This window comes from Thamnophis elegans, chromosome 6 (genome assembly GCF_009769535.1).
Source record: "Thamnophis elegans isolate rThaEle1 chromosome 6, rThaEle1.pri, whole genome shotgun sequence".
Classification (NCBI taxonomy): Eukaryota; Metazoa; Chordata; class Lepidosauria; order Squamata; family Colubridae; genus Thamnophis; species Thamnophis elegans.
Genome location: NC_045546.1, coordinates 49,146,490 through 49,170,791, shown reverse-complemented (window position 1 = coordinate 49,170,791; position 24,302 = coordinate 49,146,490). Strand labels below are relative to the sequence as shown.

Here is a 24,302-nt window from a genome sequence, read left to right as displayed (position 1 = left end):
GGCCCTGCAGCTTCACGGGTTCTCAGTCAACCTCACCAAGAGCCATCTGAACCCAACCTGCAGGATCCAGCACCTCGGAACGATCATCGATTCCGAAATCTGCCAAGTCTTCCTCACTCAAGAGCGAGTCAACAGCATCTGGACCCTGGTGAGGAGCATCCGCTCGACCGGGTTAGCCTCGATCCTCTCTCTATCACAACTGATGGGGAAGCTGGTGTCTTGCATCGCGGTGGTCTCTTGGGCGTGGCTGCACACGCGAGAACTGCAATGGTTCCTGCTCCCTCTCCAAAGGAAGAAGACCAGCAACTCCAAACGGGTGGTACGGGTCCCACCGAAGGTCCTCTGCTCCCTCCGGTGGTGGCAGACGGAAGCCCTCCTCAAAGGCACACGCTTCAGGGAGCCAAAGAGGCTGATAATCACCACAGACGCCAGCTCTTCGGCTGGGGTGCTCATCTGGGAACAGCGGTGGTGCAGGGAAGGTGGTCGCAGGCGGAGCTCGCCCACAACATCAACTGGCTGGAGCTCCGGGCCTCAAGACTCACCCTGCGCCACTTCCTCGACCAGGTCAGAGGCCGCGATGTACTGATTCGATGGACAACATCGCCGCCAAAGCCTGCATCAACCACCAGGGCGGCACGCGGTCTCTGGTGCTGATGTCGGAAGCAGAGACTCGGTCGCTGGGCGGAGAGTCATCTGGCGTCAATACGAGCAGACCACATCTCCAGCGTGGACAACGTGACAGCGGACTGGCTCAGCAGAACAACCATCCAGAACTCGGAATGGTGACTGCACCCGAGACTGTTTTACCAGCTCTCAGAAGTTCGGCCACCCGGTTGTCGACCTGTTTGCCTCGCCGGCCAACGCCCAACTTCCAAGGTACTTCACCCGGTTCCATTGCCCAGGGGCGGAGGGCACGGACGCTTTAAGATCCCGCTGGCCCCCGGGTCGGCTGTACGCCTTCCCTCCGCTCCCTCTGATACAACATGTCATTTGGAAGATTCTGGAGGAAGCTGCGGAGGTGTTCCTAGTCGCTCCTCACTGGCCGAGGAGGACTTGGTTTGCCGACCTGGTCAGTCTGTCGGTGTCCCGGCCGTGGCGCATACCTCAGGAGCAAATCTCCCTCAGCCAGGGGGTCGTCCAACATCCGGAGCCCCAGTGGCTGCAGTTGGCCGTCTGGCACTTGAGGGGGACCTCCTGAGGCTTCATTGCTTCTCCAACAGAGTCATTCAGATGATCCAGGCCTCCAGACGACTGTCCACCGTCAGAATCTACGAGGCTACGTGGACAGCCTTCTCCAGTTGGTGCCTCAACCATCACCTTGTGGCATCCTCCGCGACCATTCCGCAAGTCCTGGAATTACTTCAGGACGGTTTGGAGAAAGGGCTGGCACCAAGCACTCTCCGTAGACAGGTGGCCGCCCTGAGCACCATCCTGTCTTCTGACTCTCAGCTACCGATTTCACGACATCCTCAGGTAAAGGGGTTCCTGAAGGGGGCATCCAACCTTTGCCCGCCCACCATTCACAGGTACCCTACCTGGGACTTGACTGTTGTTCTGCAGGCATTGACCACATCTCCCTTTGAACCGTTGTGGACGGTGGGCCTACGCCACCTTACACTAAAGACCGCCTTCCTCATCGCCATCACCTTCGCCCACAGAATTTCAGAGTTGGCCGCCTTGTCTGTCAGAAGCGACCTTTGCATTTTCCACTCCGACAGAGTCATATTGAGAGTGGACCCTGCCTTTGTCCCGAAGATTAACACCATCTTCCACAGAGCGCAGGAAGTGATACTCCCTGACTTTTGCCCTCGTCCCAAGCACCAGAGGGAAGTCACTTGGCACAAATTGGACGTACGGAGGGCGGTGCGTATTTAGATCAAGCGAACAGCTCCTTTCCGTAAATCGGAGGCCTTATTTGTGTCATTCCAGCCGGCCTCCATGGGGAAGAAGGTCACATCCTCTACCATCGGACGCTGGCTCAGAGCGTGCATCAAGTTGTCTTACGAGATTCAGGCCAGACCGGTTCCCTCGCGCATAACAGCACACTCTACGAGGAGCGCTGCGACTCCGGCTGCCTGGGCTACGCAAGCGCCAATTGAAGAAATCTGCCATGCTGCGACGTGGTCTGGTCCATCTCCATTTATACGCAACTATTGACTGGACACTTTCGCCTCCGCTGAGGCGTCCTTTGGGAGGAGAGTTCTACAGAGGGTTGTGGCAAGCACCGCGGCCCCGGACATTTCTTCTTCCCTCCCAACTTCGACATAGCTTTGGCATGTCCCGAGCTTGGACACTCCAAGCAGCGCCTAGGAGAAAGACCATTGGCTTACCTGAATGGTCGTTCTCGAGGCGCTGCAGAGTGTCCAAACCCACCCTTAAGGTGGGGCCGCGAGGTGTGTTCTTAGCACCTTTGTGTCTTGGACTTGGACTTGGACTAGTTCAGTCATGGACTATTGATCTCCTTCATTTTTTAAAACTGAGCCTCTGGAGCAACCAGGAGGCGGAGCTACAACAAAGTTTCAAACTCAGTTCCTTGGGCAGCAAGCTGAAGTTAACCCGAGCTTGGACACTCCGCAGCGCCTCGAGAACACCATTCAGGTAAGCCAATGGTCTTTTTCTGATTTTACTAATATACGATGGTCCACCTGATCACCTTTTGACTTTTAAGTTCTTTGCTAATATTTTATTTTTATTTATTTATCTATATCCCACCTTTATTATTTTTACAACTAATTCAAGGTGGCAAACCTATCTACCACAACATTCTTATTCTGGACTACATTAAGTTTTGTTTTTAGGATTTTGTATATTTTGCTATTTAAAGGAGAATATTTGTAGTTTAGGGTTGAAATGAGGGATTAGGGTTAGGGTCCTTGGTGCTCTCTGAGTTTGCTTGTTTTCTTTCAGATATTTCATTATCCAAACTATGTAATACTATCAGTTCTATTTTGCTAATTGCATAAGTGTAGTGATTTCAGGTTTTCAGTAAGCTTTCTAAATTTGTTTGTGATTTTTTTCATACTATGATAGGTTTTTGACATATACATTTTTCCATAATGTAAATTATTTTCATTTTCAAACTAATAATTTAATCTGGAACTAATTATAACAGAGTAATGTTTTCTTGATTGCCATTGGACATTATAATCATGAAGATTTAAATGTTATTCAAACCCTGTTTTGTGTTTCTTATAAACTTTTAAATTTATGTGAGATAAAAGCTCTGTGGACCATTTTAATATGTTCCTAATAGAGCAAATGCTGAAACTACATAAATCAGATCCAAAAATATTAAGTGAATTACAGGTGGTCTTCAGTTACAATCACAATTTGGACTGGATTTGGCAATTGGGACCCAATTTTATCACAGTTTTTTGGTGGTCATTAAGCAGATGACTGCAGTCATTATCAAATCTGTGGTCACTAAGCAAACACTGTAAGTGTGAACCTATTTCCTAAACAGCAAAAAATGTTTCAGATCACAGGATGCTGCAACTGATTGTAAAGTCAAGCCAGTTGCTAAGCACCCGAAATGTCATGTGACCACAGATGTGTGTAATGCACACATTTTACTAGGGCCACAAATTCTATGCCTATTGTAATTTTGAACAGTCATTAAGTACCAATTGTAATTCAAGGACTGCTTGTATGCTCCAGGAAGAAAATCTTGCTTTCATTTGTTCTGTATCTTGAGGAGACAATAGTTAAATAGCTCTGCCAAATAATAAGCAGAAGATCGATTTTAATTATTTTCTCAATAGTCAGAATTACAGGAAAGACAGAAAAAGAGAGTAAAATGTAAAATATATTTAAAACATTTCCATACCATAAAGACTAGAAATATAACATATAAATACTGTTTGCCTGAAAATAAGACCTCCCTGGATAATAAGCCCAATCAGGCTTTTGAGCGCATGCACAAAAATAAGCCCTCCCTGAAAATATTGCAACATAGCAGCAGCCATGTGGTGACCACACTCGCTGCCTCCTGCACCGCAAAAATAATAAGACCTCCCTGAAAATAAGGCCAAGTGCTTATTTCAGGGGTCAAAAGAAAATAAGACTCTGTATTATTTTCAGGGAAACATGATAATAGTTATATAGTATTAAAATTGCATGATTTATAAATTACATGATTTATAAACATTTATAAGGCAATCCTAAGATTCAACCCCACAGAGGCAGGTGGCATATTATCTTTTGTTAGGCAAACCTGCCTTGATAGGTTCGTATCTTAGGGATTCTATCCCAAAGAATTGTTTTAAGCATTAAATTATTATATTGTGTTCACTTTGTTCTTACAAAGAGTCACACTATTATCTTTTATTAATATACTAAATGAAGTAATATAGCAAATTTAATGCCACAGCAGCCTCTACAGGACATCATGTGTTTTGCATGTGTTAATAAATCATGGTTTATCCTTACAAATATGAAGCTTAGTTTCTCCCAGGCTGAGGTAGGGAACATTACATCATGAGGAAATCCAAATCTTTAGGAAAGAAAAGAAATAAGACTGCTTAACATTACTTCTGAATAAAACTCATTCATCATGCTGCAGCAAAATTGTATGCATATAACAGTATATTTCACTCTTTCTCATGTTGAATTACTACTTTGTGAAGACTATTACAAAGGACTCTGGCCATACAGCAATGGTCCCCAACTTTTCTGTCTTGGCAGACTGGCAGAGGTGGCCACTTTCACAAATGCGCCTTCACACACTTACACTCGCCCACCACTTCTGTGTCCCAGTTCCGAACAGGCCGTGGCTCACCACTGGGCCACAGATTGGATGTTGGGGACCGCTGCCATGTAGTTTGAATTAGCACTAAAACAATTGACTCACAAACCCAGTCTGTACCAGTTTTTAAAAACTAGTTTTTTGTAACTCTATATGTTGTGTCTCTTTTTGGCTTTCTTTTAGTCCTGCAGTGAAAAGGGAATGAATCTGCACGACTATGGCATGCTCTTGCCCTGTGGAATTGACAAATTCCGTGGTGTGGAGTTTGTTTGCTGCCTAGTAGCAGATGAGAGTGACAATATTGATTCAGCTGAGGCCGAGGAAGATGATTCTGACGTTTGGTGGGGAGGTGCAGATGCAGACTATGCAGATGGCAGGTAAGACTGATCTTCGTACCATCATTAGATGGGAGTGGTAGTGGGAGGTGTTAAAAACAAAACAGGAATATGTATCACCCAGTGAAAGTCCACAATGAAGGAAGATTCTGATATTGTAACAGTAACAGACATAGTCTAGTTAAGACCATGTTTATTTGAAAGTACTGAACATCCCAGTAGATTCAGGGGGATTGGCTAAACAGGCTCTTTCCACTCATCCCATTAACCTAACCATAATGGATACGAGTAGGAGTGTTTCTCTGATTTGATTGCTTAGTCACATTGTATGATTCTCTAGTGCTATATAAATTTGACAAATGAAATTCTTCCACAGTCTTCCTATGAGATCTAGAAGCACTATTTCTAAAGCTCTAAATAATGTGGAAACATAAGATAAGTACAATCCTCTATTAAAAATCTTGGTAATGAAAGATCTACTGGGCTGACAAATAAGCTGTCCTTTTATTCTCCGGTACTCACTCTTGGTGTATGTAAGGAGAAATATCTTACTAAAGCTTAAGAGTTGCATCATCTGCTAATTTTAACTAAATTTAAAAATATACCGTTTATGAATCATTTCAGCAGCTTATCAACAGGTTGCAGGGAAAGATTTTTTTGTTTGTTAGCTTTTCTCTATGGGATTATGTACTGTATTTGGAAGTAGAATAATTCTAGCTACTTGCTTACTAGTTTCAGCTAAATAATTGCTAGAGCCAACTGTATATAATATTGAAATGCCTTTATTTAGTTGTGTTATTCTGTAGTGTTATGCAGCATATAAGGATATAATGATGGTTATGTTTACTGAAGATTTTAGTAGAAAATATGTATTAGAAATTTACAGCAATTTATGAAGACACGTACAATGGAACAATAAGGAAAGAGCAGATACAAAATTGGGCTTTTTCTAAGTTTTAAAGTTAAAAGTTTTAAGTTTTAAAACTTGTTTTAAGTTTTAAAACTTTTTTCAAGTTTTATATGCTACTAGCTGTTTTTAGGGATATTTCCACATTTAATACAAAGGTATAAGAATTTTGTTCGCATTTTGGAATAAAATTCTTAAAAAGCCCACGTGTTTGAGATTCATATGGAAATGTTAGGTAGATGCCTTTTCAATGTAATCTCTTTCATATCATAAACAGTTGACGGTCTCAAATTTAACTTGAGGCTATGTGTTTGTTTCACACATAAAAAAATATATTAAAACCAGTTATTTGCAACTTTTGTTTACATATCCAGATAGCAGGGTTTTTTCTTGTGAAATATTAACAATTTCCCATGAAGGAACATTTGACATTAAAAATCCAAATATGCTTCATATATACAATGAAAAGTGACCTTGTAATATTGAAGTCAAATTTTGGGGGGGAAAACATCTAGGACTGTGGAAACTATTTGAGAGGCATTTTTTCTGAACTCAAAGCACTGCAAGGTCATACACTTTTGAAACCTTAATCCTACACGGGTACACACAGACAAGACTTGTTCCAGTAGTGCCAAAGAAATGAAGTTGGGACTTGTCTATGCCTGTATCAAATGAAAATGCCCTGAAAATGGTGACACTGAGCTTTCTAGTGCACTTCAGTCTTCTGTAAAGAAAGTAAAGTATTGAATGCAATTTGCCTGTATTTCATTTATTTATTTATTTTGTTAAAATTGCATTCATGGAAGAAATACATTTTCAGATTTAGAATACTTCAGAACAGTAACCAATTTCAATTAATATAATTATCTATTGTAGTTTGGAGTAAATTTTAACTTTTTCCAATTATTACTTGTTTATCTAGTTTATCATGAAGTGATCACCATTAAGTTCAAGGCTTTGTTCTGTCCATCCAACGGAATCAAATAGTGTAAACTCTTATACCTTGGGAATAATTGAAACCTTTTTCATTATTTCTTAACGGAAGAGTATAATGAATATCTAAATTTCAGCTAGAGAATAAATTATTTCTTTAAAAAATGAGAAATAGGAATGTATTTCATTGTCACCATGGCTTCATTATACACATATTTTAATGGAGAAACATTTTTCATGTGATGATAATGTTAATCCACTATTACAGAGATAAATTATTTCAATTGAGGAATAAGAATAGTGAGAAATTGTTCATATCGTAAAGTTTCACTATTGTAATTTGCTGTTGTAATTACAAACCTTAATTAAGACTATATAGAAAAAAGTTATACTAAGGAAGAATTGGAACTAGACATAATCTGACAAAGAACCAGGGTCCTTAGTGGACTTAAATATCTGTGTAATTGATGGTAGGATATAATTGCCCTAAAGAACTAAATCAGACAGAGATTAATGTTTAATTTTTTTTAAAGATCTTGTTCAGTTTGAGATCCAATTATTATTTACACAGCTCTTTTTTTTTAATCAAGCCACTGGACTTAATCATGCATCCGTTTTTATAGCAGTAACATACTGTATAGCTCAAGTGGTTTTTTAAAATTTATAAATGTGATCTTCTGAATTGTGGTTTCTGTTTGATAACACAACATTGCTTGTTCTGTCTTCATAAAAAAAAGAGAGGACGGGCAAATTTTCCTTTAAAATATAAGGAAAGGCCATATGTTAAAGCTTTCTGTTCAGAAGGGTCTACATTCAGACTTCTGAATCTTTAGGTGTCAGCTACTATCAGATATCCTGAGGAATATATACTAGTAATTCTATTTGTTGAATTTGTTGTGAAATTCAAATTAAATCTAGAGGAAGAAATGTTATTAAAATTTTTCTGAGAGAAGACAGTACTAAATTGGCTATTTTGCAATTCAATATTGTACATACTTGGAAATAAATTCCATTATGTCCAGATAGTTTGCTGCCATGTATGTGACCAGGGTTAATATAATGTGAATATGCCCACATCAGAATGAGCCACATTTTATCACAGACATTTCTAATATGATACTGAATACACCATACAAAAATGTACTGTAATGGCACATTTTAAATGATGTGTTGTTGTTTTTACTAAGAATAACACCATATGCTGTCAATCAGTATTCCACCTACAGGTGGTTTACCTCATATTGAAGCATAATAAAATGTAGTATGGATGTAAAATAATAACTTAAATTTCAAATGTAATTTCCTCAAACAGAATAGACAGCTATAGTAGTAATTGTAGTAATTATGAATAAACCTTGTCTTTTATAATATCAACTATTAGTGTAAAATAGAAAAATAGGACAATATATCCTTAGATATTGATGCTTGTGAAACATTCAAGAGATCAGAGACTAAACTTTGAACAAAATTTCATATATCATGGTATTTATGTCTTACCATTGTTTATTCAGGAACAAATTGATTCTATTTCCTTTATCTTCTCGAAAACACTTACATCCATAAATATCCAGACCTTCTTTTGATGACCAATTTAAGCAAGGCCATTTTTGTTCCATGCTGTGATGGAATTAGCAATATCAAAAATTTGACCAAATCTGTTGTTTGCAGTTATGACAAAGTAACAGAAGAGCAGCTTACAGAAGGGGATACTACAGATGTAGAAGATGAAAATACTGATGATGATGATGACGAAGATGGTGATGAAGCTGAAGAAGTTACAGAAGATCAATACCAGGAAGCCACTGAAAGAACAACCAGCATTGCTACTACCACTACCACTACTGAGTCTGTGGAAGAGGTTGTTCGAGGTAAGATGTTTTATGCATTAGGTCTGAGACACTGTTTTTCACAGTGCACATTTGTCCTTTATTACTGTACTAAAAGTGTACAGCAAAGTGTTCTGTGTTGTCATTTATATCATGTGTTTCTCCTATGATGTAAAAATTGAGTGCTCCATTTATATTTTTGCCATCTTAGATTTTCCAAAAACAAAGAAAAATGGAATCATCAAGATTTTCACCTTTCTGTACATTGGTATATAGAGAATTAAAATAGATGTGAACTTTCAAGTCAAAATAGAATCAAGCATGTGACAAACATATTTAGTAAGGTATGAAATAGAAAGGATTCATATCAGTAAGGTCATCGTTTTAAATAAAACTGGAAAAATGATCGGTGTGTAACAAAAATAGACTAGGGGATTTAGTATGTTGCCTTCTTTCCTTGTAGTTTTATTCTTTATTGAAGTATAAAATACAAATGTCAATTCAATAAATTTTAAAATCAGTTGATTTGACCATTATATATTTACATAAAGTTCTTCTGTAACAATGCTTTGTAAACCAAGGTTTCCCTAATCTGATTTGCTTTGAATGTATTGAAATCGCTTTCCAAGAATTCTTAGAAAGTATGATTGGTGGTACTGGAAAATATATTGAATCTTTTGCAGGACTTCAGTCAAGATCCTGCATTCTTATTATTTATACATTTGTTTTAAATGGGGACTCTGGGACTTTTAAGTCAGTGTTACTGCAGATAAAGACATATGTTTTACATTCTATTTTTAATATAAATATTAAATTTTGTAAAATAATGTTAATTTAACTATTTTATCACAAAAGTCTAATAAAATGAATGAATGGTTTTTCATATCTACAAATGTACTGAAATACCTATTAGTCAAACATTAACATCTATTTTACCTTTTTGTCTCATGAAAATTGCTACATCCTATTTCTTGAAAATTTAGGTTTTGATTTTTTTTTGTCTGATGAATTTGGAAAAATTCACAATAGATACTTGTTTTATAATCATATAGCCATGAAGATCTATGAAATGACGCATAAAGAAAATATAGCAGGAGTAAGTCAAGAATAGTTTTTGGAAAGCATAGCTAGTAATATATCATCACAAGAATAAACATAATAAATGTCTTGTGCCCAGCATTTTAAAAAGGTAGTTTATTATGTCCACATATATTGATCAGACAGTGGATGAATATTTTATGGAATTCTGTATTCTGTTTGAAGTAGAAATTTGTATTTCTTCTCTCCTCTGTGACTAGAACAAAACTTTAGTTTGGGGTTAATCATTCATGGAGGGAAGGCAATAAACTGTCTCAATACATTTCCTGGAGGTTGAATATCATTAACTAGAGATGCCACAGTAACCATGGGCTTTACCCTCATTTCTTCTTCCAGCATTCCTAAAGGACTTGCTCTACTAACCACAATCAAGATGTTCAGAACATATTGGAAGTATTAGTCTTGTAATTATCATCCCAAACCTGTAATCATAGTAACAACAAAGGAAATAACTCTTCTCCCTTAGCATTGGTTCTGAATTCAGACATGGACAGCCTGAGTACTGTCCCCAAGAATAACATGATTTGCGATTTTTTGATGAATTGTAAAATTTGGGCTATAAAGTGGTAATTCATTCCATATAAAATCCTAGGTTTGAACTTGTGCCCTTAGGCACAAGTGAATAGGATGGTCATCCAGGGAAATAAAAGCCTGGTATATTTTATTTATCATAATTTCTTGAAACATTAAGTGGCAGCCAAAATATCTTTGATAGAACAAATATGCTTCCATTTTAAAGAACATAACAGTGTTACTCGCGCCTGAAAGATGACAGGTGGCAGCCTGTTATTTTTTGCCCATTGGCAAGAAATAAATGAAAGTTGTTTTTAGCAATTGCTCTTTTTCAGAAAAACAAGAGTGGAGAAAGAAGGTGACATAATAACTTAGCTCGATTTCATTCCTGTTAAATTAACGAAACTTTATAATCCAATTTATCCCTGTATGACATGTAAAGCTGTGTTTAATGTTTTTTTAGCAATGTCAGAAAACAGAGCCTCTTTGATTCATTGTTTCTTTGAGGCCTGTAATTATTAGTGAACTATAGCACCTCTATTGACTGCTTATGACGTCATAAGGGTCCCTGTGACATTATTGTGGTGTTTGAGAGCAAACTGATAATAAAGGGATAGTGAAACATACCACATTTAAAATTGCAAATTATGCTTGTATTATTTTTCAATGGGTTTTGAAAAGACTACCTTTAAAGTTGGAGTACTTTCTTTATGTTAAATCCAATAGTTCTATATATTTTTCTTCTTAAGTACTGAAGGAGGAAGATCACATTTCTGTGTTTTTAATAACTTTTATTGAAGGTTTTAATAACAGTCGTAAAAATACAAATTAAACACAGAAAGAATAGAAGTAAAGAAAAAGAGAATTAAAAGTTTATCAAAAAATAAAGGAAAAAATATGAGAAAGAAAAATAAAGAAGTAGCTTGCAGTCTCAATCTTAAGGACAAATAAATGTAATAATTAATCATCCCCTGTTCTGTTACATGTAAGCACAAGTACTCCTCGACTTACAACAATTCTTCTTCTTTTGAAGTTATAGCAGCACTGAAAAAAGTGACATGACCTTTTTTTTCTCACAACCGTTGCAGCATCCCCATGGTACATGATCAAAATTCAGATGATTGGCAATTGGGTATTTATAACTGTTGCAGTGTCCCAGGGTCATGGAATCATCTTTTGCGGCCTTCTGACAAAGTCAACGGTGAAGCCAGATTCACTTAACATTCCTGAGAATGAAGCTGCTGGTTTTAACCCATTAATTCAAGAACGTTCTGAAGCAGTTCTAGCTTTTTATGGCCTGCAGAGTAGTCCTCGTCTGGACTGTGGCAGTGATGGTAGGTGGAACAGTGGCAATGGCAGGGTAGGGTAGCGGCAGAGAGTGTGATGCTGATGCAGTATCAGCAACAGTGGGGACTGGGCAGTGGCCCTCCACAATAGTTTTAGTTATTCATATGGCTCCTTAAGCCATTGGGAAAATTAATTGCCCATCCATGTCCTCAAGTATTTCAAATGTCACAGCATTTTCTGTCATTTTCCAAATTCCAATGCTGACTAAAGGGGGGGGGAGAGACAAGCTTTACTGGGGAATTTTGTGCCTGGAATCTTTAGTCCCCACTAGTATTCAGTTTCTGAAATTTCAAAATTCTGTTTTGATTTAGGAGTGACTAAACAAATTGGTTCACATGAAAGTGCTGTTTATTTATATACCGTATTTATCGGCGTATAACACGCACCGGCGTATAACACGCATCCCCCATTTTAACACAAAAATTTGAGTAAAAATTTTTTTCATTAAAAATAAATGACTTGGAAGCTCGGAACTTAATGTTGGATTAAAATTATAACATTAGAACATGAATTACTTCCCCACCCTCTTCTGTCACATCATTTTCCCCCCTCTGATCCCCCTGTACCACCTAATCCCCCCCCAGATCCACCTGTACAACCTAATCCCCCTGTACCACATAGTCCTGATACCACCTGTACCATATAACCCCACCCCCCATATCACATACTCTTTCCCCCTGCGCCACATAATAAGCCCCCCCCACATAAACCCCTATTTCTATATTTTTGTTTTCACCACAGTACCTGGCCTGTGTCGCTAGCAGACTCAGGTTACTCTTTAATTGCGCTGACGAGTAACGTCCTCAGCGTAACGTCAGGGACGTCACTCGTCAGAAGTACGGTGGCCTCGGAGGGTCCTGAGGAGCAGCCTTTAAAACAGCAGCGGGCGGCTGCGGACTCACAGCTGATTGGGAGAATGCCGGCGCGTACACTTGGGACCAGAGAGCAGGCGGGCGGGAAGGTAAGCACCCGCAATGATGGAGAAAAAATACAGGCAGCGGGCGGCTCTCTGGCCGCTGCGAGCCGCTGCTGCTAGGATGGGGTTAAATCAGGCAGCGGGCGGCTCTCCAGCCGCCGCTTGTTCAATGATGGGGTTAAAGCGAACAGCAGGTGGCTGGAGAGCTGCCGCCACTGCTGCAAGGTAGGGGTTATATCAGGCAGGGTAGCTGGAGAGCCGCCGACGCTGCCATGAAATGGATGCTGCACTTCTATGAGTATCATGGGCGCCGGTGAATCAGCTGGAGCAGGCAGTTTGGGACCCGGCGTATAACACGCAGTATCGGCGTATAACACGCAGGCAGGGTTTAAGCTTGCAATTTTAGTTTTAAAACTGCGTGTTATACGCCGATAAATACGGTAATTATTTCCAATATCTTGTGGCAACTGACCCACTATCTCATTTTCCTAAGTCCCTTAATTTGCTTATAAACTTTCTTGAATCAGATTCTACTTAGCATTTTGCCGTTATTATTAATATTTTAATTTCACAAGCTAATAATTAAATTTTTCCTTATTGAATACAAAGATAAATTGACCAGGTATTTTTTCAAATTTGTCATTTTGAAGATTTCTAATAGTTGAACAGGATTTTTTTTGTGGTTTGTTTATTTTTTATTTTTTAATTTGAACCTAATCCCAAGCATATACTTCAAGGCAATCAACTAAGTAGTGAGAAAGAAGGGAAATTCAGACACAAAACAGGGGACATAGGAAGCAAACACAGGGTTGGTCAAATTGGACTGAGATGCCTATACATTAACACTCAAACACACAAACAGCATGAACTTGAAGTCTTAGTACATGAGGGCAGATAAAAACATTGTTGCCTTTACTGAAACTTGATGGAATGAAACCCATGACTGGAAAATAATGATAGAAGGTTTTAGAGCAGTGATGGGCAATTTTTGGCATGGTGTGTCAAAAATCGGCAAAAAATCGAGCATAACTCGCGTTGTGTGTCACTTCGACAAAAACATAATTTTGCGCAATTTATAGTTTAAACTACAAAAATGTATAATTGCAATATATAATTGTATTTAATAAACCAAAAACAAATTATTTAACATACCTGCTTAGTAACTTCTTTGTTCAATAGTCGATTTCGTATGTTGCCCTTGATATTATTGAACTTGTTTGGGGTGCCGTGAACCAGGGCTGTGGAGTCGGCTGCTTCCAGCTCCACGTCCTCATCAACATGCCGCTCCACCGCCCCTGCTATGAATATTCCTAGTGACGCGAGGGCGAAGAATATGAATATTCATAGCGGGGGCGGGCCGGAGCGGCATGTTGATGAGGATGTGGAGCTGGAAGCAGCAGACTCCACAGCCCTGCCGTGAACTGAGATAAGTGTGGTGCGGTCGTAACCGACAGTCCCAGGAGTAGACTCTCTGTGCCGGCCTGACTGGAGAGAGGCGCGCACTGTTCCCGCGCTCCTCTCCTGTGGGTCCTCCCTCGCCATGCTGATGACGTGTGTGCGCACGGCACGCATGCCTTACCAGCAGCCCCTGCGCTCAGAAAGGGGCGGCGGCGATACAGTAAGTGAGTGTGGGCGGGGGAGATCACACGTCCCGCCCCCCCGTTCCTCCAGCACAGATTCTTTCATCCTCGGCGGCCGTGCAGGAGCCGAGGATGAATCACATGAAATCCTGTGCGTGTCACCCCAAATGGCTACGCGTATCAGCACTGACACGCGTGTCATAGGTTCGCCATCACTGTTTTAGAGTGTTCAAAACAAATAGATCTAATGAAAGAGAAGTTAGAGTCAGATAATATGTAAGAAATAACTATATCTCTACAGAAATGTAAAAAACCAACCTTCTTGAATGCATTTGCATTAATAGGAAAAAGAAATGAGATTACCATAAGTGTACACTACAGACTTCCCAACCAAACAGAGGGATTCAAAGTTGTGGGAGGTTTGGGGGAGAATGACTGTCATATTGGAATTCAACATAATGCAAGCACAAGTAATAGTCAAATGAGTCAAATGAGTGTCTTAAGACGTTAAGTGAGCGGATATCCACAAGTTTAGAAATGAATTTAGGAAGGATTACATAGATGGAATCTTAAAGAGGAAAGCAACTCAAGAAGTTTGGGGAGCTCTGAAAACAGAGATCATAAAAGTGCAGTGCAGCACAGCACAGTACCACTGAGAAAGAAAAATAAGAGACCTCCAATGAAACCAGCATGCTTGCATAAAAAATTCTCTGATAAACAGAGACAAAAATGACAAGAATGAAAAATGGAAAGAGGGACACATAACTAAAACAGAATACTAACAAATATCCCAAATCTGCAAAGATGAAATCAGGAAAGCTAAGGTTCACAATGAACTAAGATTTGTAACAAATGTCAAAAATAATGAAGTTGCTTTCAACATGGGAAAACAAGATTAAAGTCAAAGAAATGGTCAACTAATGGTAGAAGATGGCAAGAAGGTGATAGGTAGCAGAGAGAAAGTGGAACTGCTTAATAATTCTTCACATCTGTCTTTAGATAAAGGAAAAATAGTCCAACCTATCAAAAGCAGTATCGTAAAACAAAATAAAGTCTACAAGCCAAAATAGGCAAGAAAATGGTAAAGAGTACCAATCCACTATAGATGACTTCAAATCACCAGGACCAGATTAATTACATTTCAGGGTTCACATTCTGGCAGATGTGAACTCAAAATCACTGAACCAAATGTTTCAAAGCTCCTGGAATACCAGAAACCACTAGAGACCTACAAAATAGTTGATATGGTTGCAGTCTTCTAAAAGGGGAAGCCACAGACCAATCAGCCTAATGTCAATGCTTGGGAAAATCCTAGAAAAGATAATTAAGCAATCACTATGCAAACACCTAGAAACAAGAAAATGAGAGAGTGAAAACAGATCATGCCAGACAAACCTTACTACATTTTTTGAAAAAGTGACTAAATTAGTGGATCAGGAAAATACTGTTATCATAGTTTACTTAGATTTCAGTAGGGCATTTGATAAAGTAAACTGCACCCCATTTCTTGTTAAGATAGAAAAATTTGGGATAGACGCGATCACCACCAAATGGATTTGCAACTAGCTAATCATGTGCACTCAATATGTATAAAACTATAAGTACATGGAAGGGAGCATGTATTGAGGTACCTCAAGGTTCTATCTTGGGTCCAAATTTGCAGATACCAAGCTAAAGTGAATAACCAACACTTAGAAGAATAGACTCAAGATACAGGAGGATCATGATACACTTGATTGCACTTTGGACCAACAAAGTTAAATTCAGTAGTGAGAAAAGTAAGCTCTTGCACAGGCAAGAAAAATCAAATGACAGGTATAGAATAGGTCAGTGGTGGCAAACCGGCATCAAGTGCCCAAACCATGTGTGTGGAGGTGTGCGTGCTGGAACACAGGAAACCTGAAGATCAACTGGCTGGCGTGCACATGCCTGTTTTTTGGCTATTTTTCAGGCAGTTTTTGGCCCAAAATGGCCTGCTTTGGGGAGTTTTGGGGGGCCATTTTCAGGCCGTTTTCGGGCTGTTTTTCAGGCTGTTTTCCAGCGCTCCGGCGCCCACGAAGACCAGCTGGCTGGCACGTCGGAAACCAGAAGAGCAGCTGATGGCAGCATGTGCACCCATAGAGAGGGCTCTGAGTGCCACCTGTGGCACGTGTGCCATAGGTTCGCCATCATGGGAATAGATGATACCTTGCTCATCAGCAGTAATTGCGAAAGAGATCTAGATGCCCTAGTGGACAACCACTTATATGTGAGCCAGCGTTATGCTGCAGCTGCCAAAAAAGCCAACACTATCCTAGGCTGCATCAACAGAGGGATAACATCAAAGTCACAAGTATAGTACTGCTCTATACTGCACTAGTGAGTCCAAACTTGGAATATTGCACTCAGTTCTGGTCACTACAATATAAAAAAGATGTTGAGACTCTAGAAAGAGTGTAGACAAAAATGAACAAAATGATTAGTGGACTGGAAGCTAAATCATACAATGCATGGTTGCAGTTACTGGATTTGTCTAATCAAACAGAGAAGGACTAGGATGACATGATAGCAGTCTTCCAATATTGAGGGGCTGCCCAGAGAAGAGAGGTCAATTATTCTCCAAAGCACCTGAGGGCAGGACAAGAAGTAGCAGATAGAAGATGATCAAAGAAAGATCCAACCTAGAATGAAGGAGAAATTTCCTGACACTGCAAACAATTAATCAGTGGAAACATTTGCCTCCAGTCATTATGGATGCTCTGTCATTGGAAGTTTTCAAGAAGAGATTGAACAACCATTTGTTGGAGCAGAAGACTTCCAAGGTCCCTTCCAATTCTGTTACTTTGAGTTCTAAGGTAATTTCCAAAAGTGATTGGAAAATGAGTTAGCACACTCAGTGAACTTTAAAAGCATTTATTGCAGTCGACAGCCTGATTATTTCCTTCATCTACTGACATTCAAACTCATGAGAAATTGCTATGCCGTTTACTTGTGAGGAGCAACCATTCAGAGCACAAGTGGGTGATCTCCTATCTTTATTCAGTGTTGTTCTGTGGGATGGTCTACTTGCTAGTTTTTGGTCTTAGCCACCATCATAATCTCTGCCCATTCAGAGACGACTTATCTCTTCGTTCCTCACCTGAAAACTCAAAACCACATTTCAATTATAAAAGATCTCTAATAGTTGAAATGTCATTAGTTCTTCACCTTAGGCTACCTTGTGGTAATACAAAGAAGGGTTTTTTTCCCACCTTCATGTATTCCCTTTTTATTGTTCTGGGAAGCCTCATTGCAATATTTTAATAAAAATTAAGAAATTGTTTTTTAAAATTCAGTTTTTCCTTGAAGAGTAAATAATAAAGAACTGTTTTAAAACTTGCTTAATGCCTGTAAATTACTCAGAAATGTTCACAAATTCTAATATGCTTCATTTATTTAAATCATCTTTTTTGATGTTTGGGTGTACACAAACAAATACCTACACTAAATTAGGTGTCAAATTTTATGAAATTTATTTGGAGGCATAGGACCTCTCCACAATGGTCACTATGGCTAAAAAGATTGAAAAAAAACCTAGAATATGTCTGGAGCCATTGATTTAGTTTTAAGAGTTTTGTATTCACGAGTAGCTGTAAAACATTATGGCAGGTAGAAAATGGTTCCCGGGTTCAGTAATCTTGCTCAGGATTCTTTATTGCATGTGCTTTATTCATTGCTAGTGCTGCAATGCAGAGATAACTATTTTGGATCCTTAAATTATATAAAGTAATCTTTTACTATATTGGAAGCAAAAAGCTTTTAAAGTTTAAGAAAGTTCTTGAAATATGTAAAGGGGTTTATTTTTCCTCTTTGGTTTGGCATGAAGCCACATTATTTAATTCTGTATTTCTTGTAGTGTTACCATTTTATGGAAAATGTTTATTTCTTGTTAGAAATGGAATGTGGCCTAGTTTTCTAAAAGCCAAACATTTTATAAAGCAATAAGTGATTTGGTTTTGTTTGGTTTACATTTTAAATATTGTATTTTCATTTCAGCCTTATATTTAAGTCAGCAACTGAATATGAAGTAGTTCTGCATGACATCTCTTGAGTCATTTGTTATCCATTTGTGTGCATAATACTTTATGAGAGACCTTTTATTTTACAGCACTATTAAAATGTATTTAATAGTGCCTGTATCATATTGAAATTGCTGTAGATATGAAATTGGGAAGAAAAGGCGAGTTTTAATCTGTCTGGGAAAAAATGAGAATTAATTTATTCTATAAATGTCTTATACTACATATATATCATCTTCTCAAGCATCTGCTCAATGCTGGGATATTTGTAATTGAAAGATAGTTGGCATAAACCTTTATTTCGAGAATATGGAGTTGTTTTTAAGGACTACTTTATTGGCCATAATACACTACTCTCTAAATAATTTTCTCTCAGACTTTTATTTTGCTGTTTTTATTTTCCCAGTTTTGGTCTTATGACAACATATCTGTTAAAATACACTATGAAGTGGAATAGATTTGCTTAAATGAACTGATTCAAGTCACGTAAGCTATTTGATTTCTTCACCATATCCAAAGACCACCTCCTTTGCACTAATCTGGGTATCCTCTAATCTTTTGTTCTAGAAATATAAGAAAAGGTTCTTTTTAGCTACCTTCTCCTGCAGGACTAATCAAAGTTTTATAGGCTGATCAGTTTGGGGATTACCCACAGTGCATTTGCTATAGCTGCTCAGTGTAGAAAACCTTGAGTGTCAACTGAGGTAGGTCTAGGATGGGTACCTTTAGTGTATACTGTGAGCAATCCCACAGTGTTAGCCTAAACAGCCCAGTCCTTCAACCAATGCTGTGGAGATGAAAGTAGTGATAATTTTGCTCTTTCAAAGGGCACTGCCTCTTTTAATCCTTTGTCAGGAGAAAGCAAGAGTATATATTTTAAAAGACAGTGATAAGTTACTAATGTTAACCATACTTGCTGAGGATGAAAAGGCAAGTTCTTTTGCTTTTATTTTTCTCTGCACTACGCACACACAGTATTTCTATATTAGGTTGTTGTATTAGTTTTGGTTGTTTAATATACTCCTCAAAAAAATATTAGAAAAAGCAAGAGACATGCTGCTAACTCTCAGCTGCTCATGAAGTGTCTAGAAGAGACTAAAGGATGCCATGTCTTGTGAGCTAATATGCAGCTGTTGTCGCAGCACAATACTTGAAGATGCATGGCCAGCATTGTTGTCAGCCATTTCTCTTAACATATTTTGTGAGAGAAACCAAAGAAAGAAAAAAGAAGAAGAAATGATTGGAACAAATATAAGATCAGCAGTATGATTCAAATACTTAAAAATTAAACATATAATTTTGCAGATATAGTTTAACTTGAAAAAAGTCTTTGTTTATTCTTTAAATTTAATATTACAGATAATGTTTAGTTTGTATTTTTAAGGTTATTGATAAAATTTAGCTGGGAACTCAATTTTGAATGCTGAGCTGTAACATAAATGTTATTGAACTAAATTGCACTATTCACTTATGTTATTCCACATAATATATTCCAATATCTGTGTGCATGAAACTTATTTTGACCAGTTTAGACAAGTTACTAGCTGCAGTTTAATGTACAGCTATATTAAACTACCAGCAGCCCTTCCCACCTAATATGCGCTCTGGCTTTGTTCTTTCATTCCTTTTAAACACAGGAAACTGAAGTGCCATATTCAGATGTTAAGTTAAGCTTATCTCCACTTTTAGGAAAGGTCATTGGGTCATATTTTGGCATGATTTGAAATATTTCAAAATCAGAATGTTTTGCACACTTCCACAACTAGTGCTTTACTTGTTTTCTTTTTGACAAAAAAGCATTAGTTTTTCTTATGTAACTTACCAATCCATATAGCCCTAAAAAACATAGAGGTGTTTCATAGTATTTCATTTCAAAGTAGGCAGTATGGTTTTGTTAAGAAATTAAAAGGAAGAAAATGTTTTTTGCATTATTCATATTTTTATATATACTGTACTTTTACGGTTAGCAAAAATGTATTCTGTGGGAACAACTGTAATAAACAGTTTACATAACAAAGTTTATAATATCCTTTTTAAGAATACTTAAGTATTGGCGATAGAAAATACTACTTCAATTAAGAAATAGTAAAGTTTATCCAAATAGTATTATTGATTATGAAATTAAGTGGAGTGAAAGGATCTGAATAATTATTTCTAATCTAAAAATGTATAAAACTGAAAATCTAAATAAAAACTAACTATGAAATGTGGTAAGCATTGTAGAGGCTACCCAGACCCTATATTTTGAAATAGATGGCAGTAATTAAAAATAACAAAAATAATAGAAGGTAAATATGACTATGTGTTGTGTATCTTCTTGAAAAAAAGGGTTTATTACTTCTCCACAGGCTTGGGACACTGTTGATTTGATCTGACCTCTAATGAGTAACACTAATAAGTAGTTGAATTTGAATCTCAACATTTTTCATTCTCTGGGAGGTGGTTTCGAAACAAAGGTGATACAGGAGCATTTTCCATAGAATCAACTGTCTTCAGTTCAGATCTTCCCTGATAGACTTTAAGCACTGACCTAAAACAAGAATATGTTTTAATTTAGAGAGTGGAACTTGAAGCAGTAAAGTTTTGCTGATGCTGTAATAAAGGTATAAAACACTAAATTGAAAAACCACTTCCAATTTTTTGTTTCCTGGAAAATATGTAGAGACATATCTACGTATACAAATAAACGTATATAGAACAGAATTAACAATTCCACTTTCATGCTAAATGTGGTTCCTCCACATCTCCTATAATTAGAAGTGTGCTCTGAACAAGCTGAGACTGGTCCTTGCCGAGCAATGATCTCCCGCTGGTACTTTGATGTGACTGAAGGAAAATGTGCCCCATTCTTTTACGGCGGATGTGGTGGAAACCGAAACAACTTTGACAATGAGGATACTGCATGGCAGTCTGTGGCAGTGTCAGTAAGTGGATCTTTCCAGCCTGTGGCAGTTTCTTTCTCTTTTCTATCTCATGCCACCCTGCCTCTGCTGTTCTTAGTGAATATTTTGTTTTTCTTTAAAAAAAAAAGACTTTGGGAATGGGCCTATCACTAACCATATTTCTGTCAGCTTTCCTAGTTGCCCGCATCTTTGTAGAATGTGTTTGGCCATTAGTGCGTCTGTTTCTCTCGCTTTCTATCTATTGAGGCATGACAATTAGTAACTTCTGTCATCTATGTTGTAGACACAAATTACTTCTGCTGCAGTAATGGAAACTGGGATATGAAAAACTTAGAATTTAAAATTTATGCTAAAAACTTGTTATACAAACATACTCACTGTTGTGCATTTGTATACTGTTCTCATGCATGCACAGTGAATGATCAAAATAGAAACAATCTGCAAGCTTGTAAAACTGCCTCCGGTTATATTACTTTGTTTGTGTCCTGTTTTGTAAAATAGTAGTGATGCAACAAAATACATGTCCACACAAATAAACTTATCTTTTCAGAAAAAATGATCTGAGTACTCACACATGTGCATACAAAGTATATAATATATACATGTACACATTTGTTTATTTGTTATAGATGATTGTGGAGATTAAATCACACCTACATTTGCATAATTGCTGTACATTCAGTTCTGGTAAATAGAATTTATTTTTATAAAATGGGCTTGTGCCAGTTATTGAATTGACATGTTTCCATATCATTCTGATATGTTTGGGGATGCAATAGAATATTTATTGTCTGATTTGACTGGTTACAATTATACAATTGCTTTATGGTACATTATAATGCATCTTATGGCAAACAAAGCATTTCAAAAGATTGATAATTGGGATAATCTTCAGCTTGTCACAATTTAATAAAATGACAAACTATGACTAATAAGACTAAGCAGTTATTCTTCACTTTCAAATAATAAGGTGGACAAAAGGGGAGATGGACACAAACCTTGCCCCTTTCATTATATGCTTTATTATGATTTGGTTTACATGGTTACTGAAATTATCATTGTCGAATGATATTTTATGAAATTATTGCATTTCTCCTCAGTTCATTCTACTCATGAAGTAATGTTTTCATTTAATATTACAGTCATTCTATTTACATATGAATTTGATTATTTTAGCTGCACTACAAAAGATACATATTCAATCAAATACATTGTGTCAATTCTGTTCTGAGTTACAGTACATATACTGCAGTCTGAAATGCACATATTGGGAGTACAATTGAATTAAATTCAGTTGCAGTTATTTCAGAGGGAAATATGCTTTGGAAAACATTCTACAAGTCATTAAGTATGTTTAGTTCTGCTTAAGTGGAAGAAGTTACTTTGGGTATTGGGAAGCTAGTATTTAATGTTTTGCGCTCTGCAGCCAAGGCATAGAAGAAGAAATATGTTCTCTTCTCAAAGCTGTTTCTTTTTCCAGGATAACTATTTTCAAAAGGGGTATATACAAGAGGTTTTTGATCTTATTGCGAGTGAGACCTCATTTGTTACCTTGTATTTTCTTCTCCCTTCTGAGGGAAAACATCTTAACTGTTGTCAGAGAAAGAGCTGACTGGTAATATGATTCAGAGATTGAACATAGAATAACAGTGTTGGAAGGGGCCTTAGAGGCCTTCTAGTCCAATACCTTGCTTGAATAGGAGGTTCTATACCATTTTAAACAATTAGTTCCCAATTTCTTCTTGGAAACTTCTAGTAGTGGAGCATCCAAGCCATTCTACTGATTAATTGTTCTCACTGTCAGGAAATTTTGCCTTAATTCTAGGTTGGAGTTATCTTTAATAATCTTTATTATTACAATATATTAAACAAACCAAACTTGCAGTTGTTTTTTGATATTAGAGACCATTGCATCAGATGCCATTTCTCAGTTAAATCTACCACCAGTGTTTGGCAGGGAGGAAAACTGGCTTGGAAGAAAAGTAAATGCAATGAAACAAACCAGAATGTTTTCTGTATCAAACTAGATTAAAAATATATCATAGCCACATCTGACAAAGCAGCAATTCTTACTTTTTTTAAAAAAAAAAAAATTATTACTTTTTAAAACTCAAGATACATTATGTTGAAGATAAACTGTTAAGAATTTTATGCTGGAGTAAGTGAAACTAATTTCTTTTTAGTCAACATTTTAAAATAAGAGAATTGCTTCATTCATCAAGAGCTTCACACTCTATTTCCAATATACAGTATAGAGCGAGAGAACAAGCAGAAAAGTGAAATGTGTTTGTGTGTGTGTGTGTTCTGACCCACCTCCGTCCGGTGAGTAACACTGACACAAGCTTAGTTAGCCACGCTTTATTCACAGTAATTACTCACAGGCAAGACATTGGCAGCAACCCAGACTCCCACAGATAAGAGATACAATACACACAAGAGCTTCTCCAGCTTGATATGAACGGTTGTGTCCTGCAAAATGTCTCCTCCCAAAGTCTTCTTATATACTCTCTTGGGAGGAGCCAAGCCACAACCACCTGAGCTTGATTATCTCTTATGAGTCTGTCTCTGTAATTGCTGCCTCTGTTTCTCCGCCCTTCTCTGCCTAGCATCAGGGACAAACTCCCTTTGATCTTCACCAGTGTTCCATGCCTCAGGCGCCTCCTGGTGGCTAACCAGCCTCTCTGGTCCCTGCTTGGAGTCTGAACCCTGCCCAGGGTCCTCCACATCTTCCAGAGCCGACTTATAGGGTCCCTCGCTATCGGAGTCTATCGGCAGCTCCAACGGCTCCTGCTGGGCCACAACAGTATGTATGTATACACCACACACAAACACTTTTCTGCTTGTTAAGTAGGCTGGTTCACTCTGTTTATTCCTTCTGTCCAATACAGATAGTACTTGACTTACAACCATAATTGAGTCCAAACTTTCTGCTGCTAAGTAAGACAGTTGTTAAGTGAATTTTTCCCCATTTTATGACCATTCTTGCCACAGTTGTTAAGTGAATCACTGTAGTTGTTAAATTAGTAATGGTTGTTAACTGAATTTGACTCTCCCATTGACTTTGCTTGCCAGAAAATTGTAAAGCGTGATCATATGATCCCAGGATATTGCAATGTCATATAGCATACCAGTTGCCAAGTGTCCAGATTTTGAAGCTGCAAAA

General features: G+C 37.9%; 1 protein-coding gene across 1 annotated transcript in view; it reads left to right on the top strand.

The window, feature by feature from the left end:
- APP (amyloid beta precursor protein) overlaps positions 1–24,302 on the top strand; it is a 135,541-nt gene that overhangs the window by 84,381 nt on the left and 26,858 nt on the right. Inside the window, 4 exon segments of the mRNA XM_032219515.1 lie at positions 4,928–5,121; positions 8,588–8,787; positions 20,994–21,128; positions 21,131–21,160. Of these exon segments, the coding sequence (XP_032075406.1) occupies positions 4,928–5,121; positions 8,588–8,787; positions 20,994–21,128; positions 21,131–21,160 (559 nt within the window).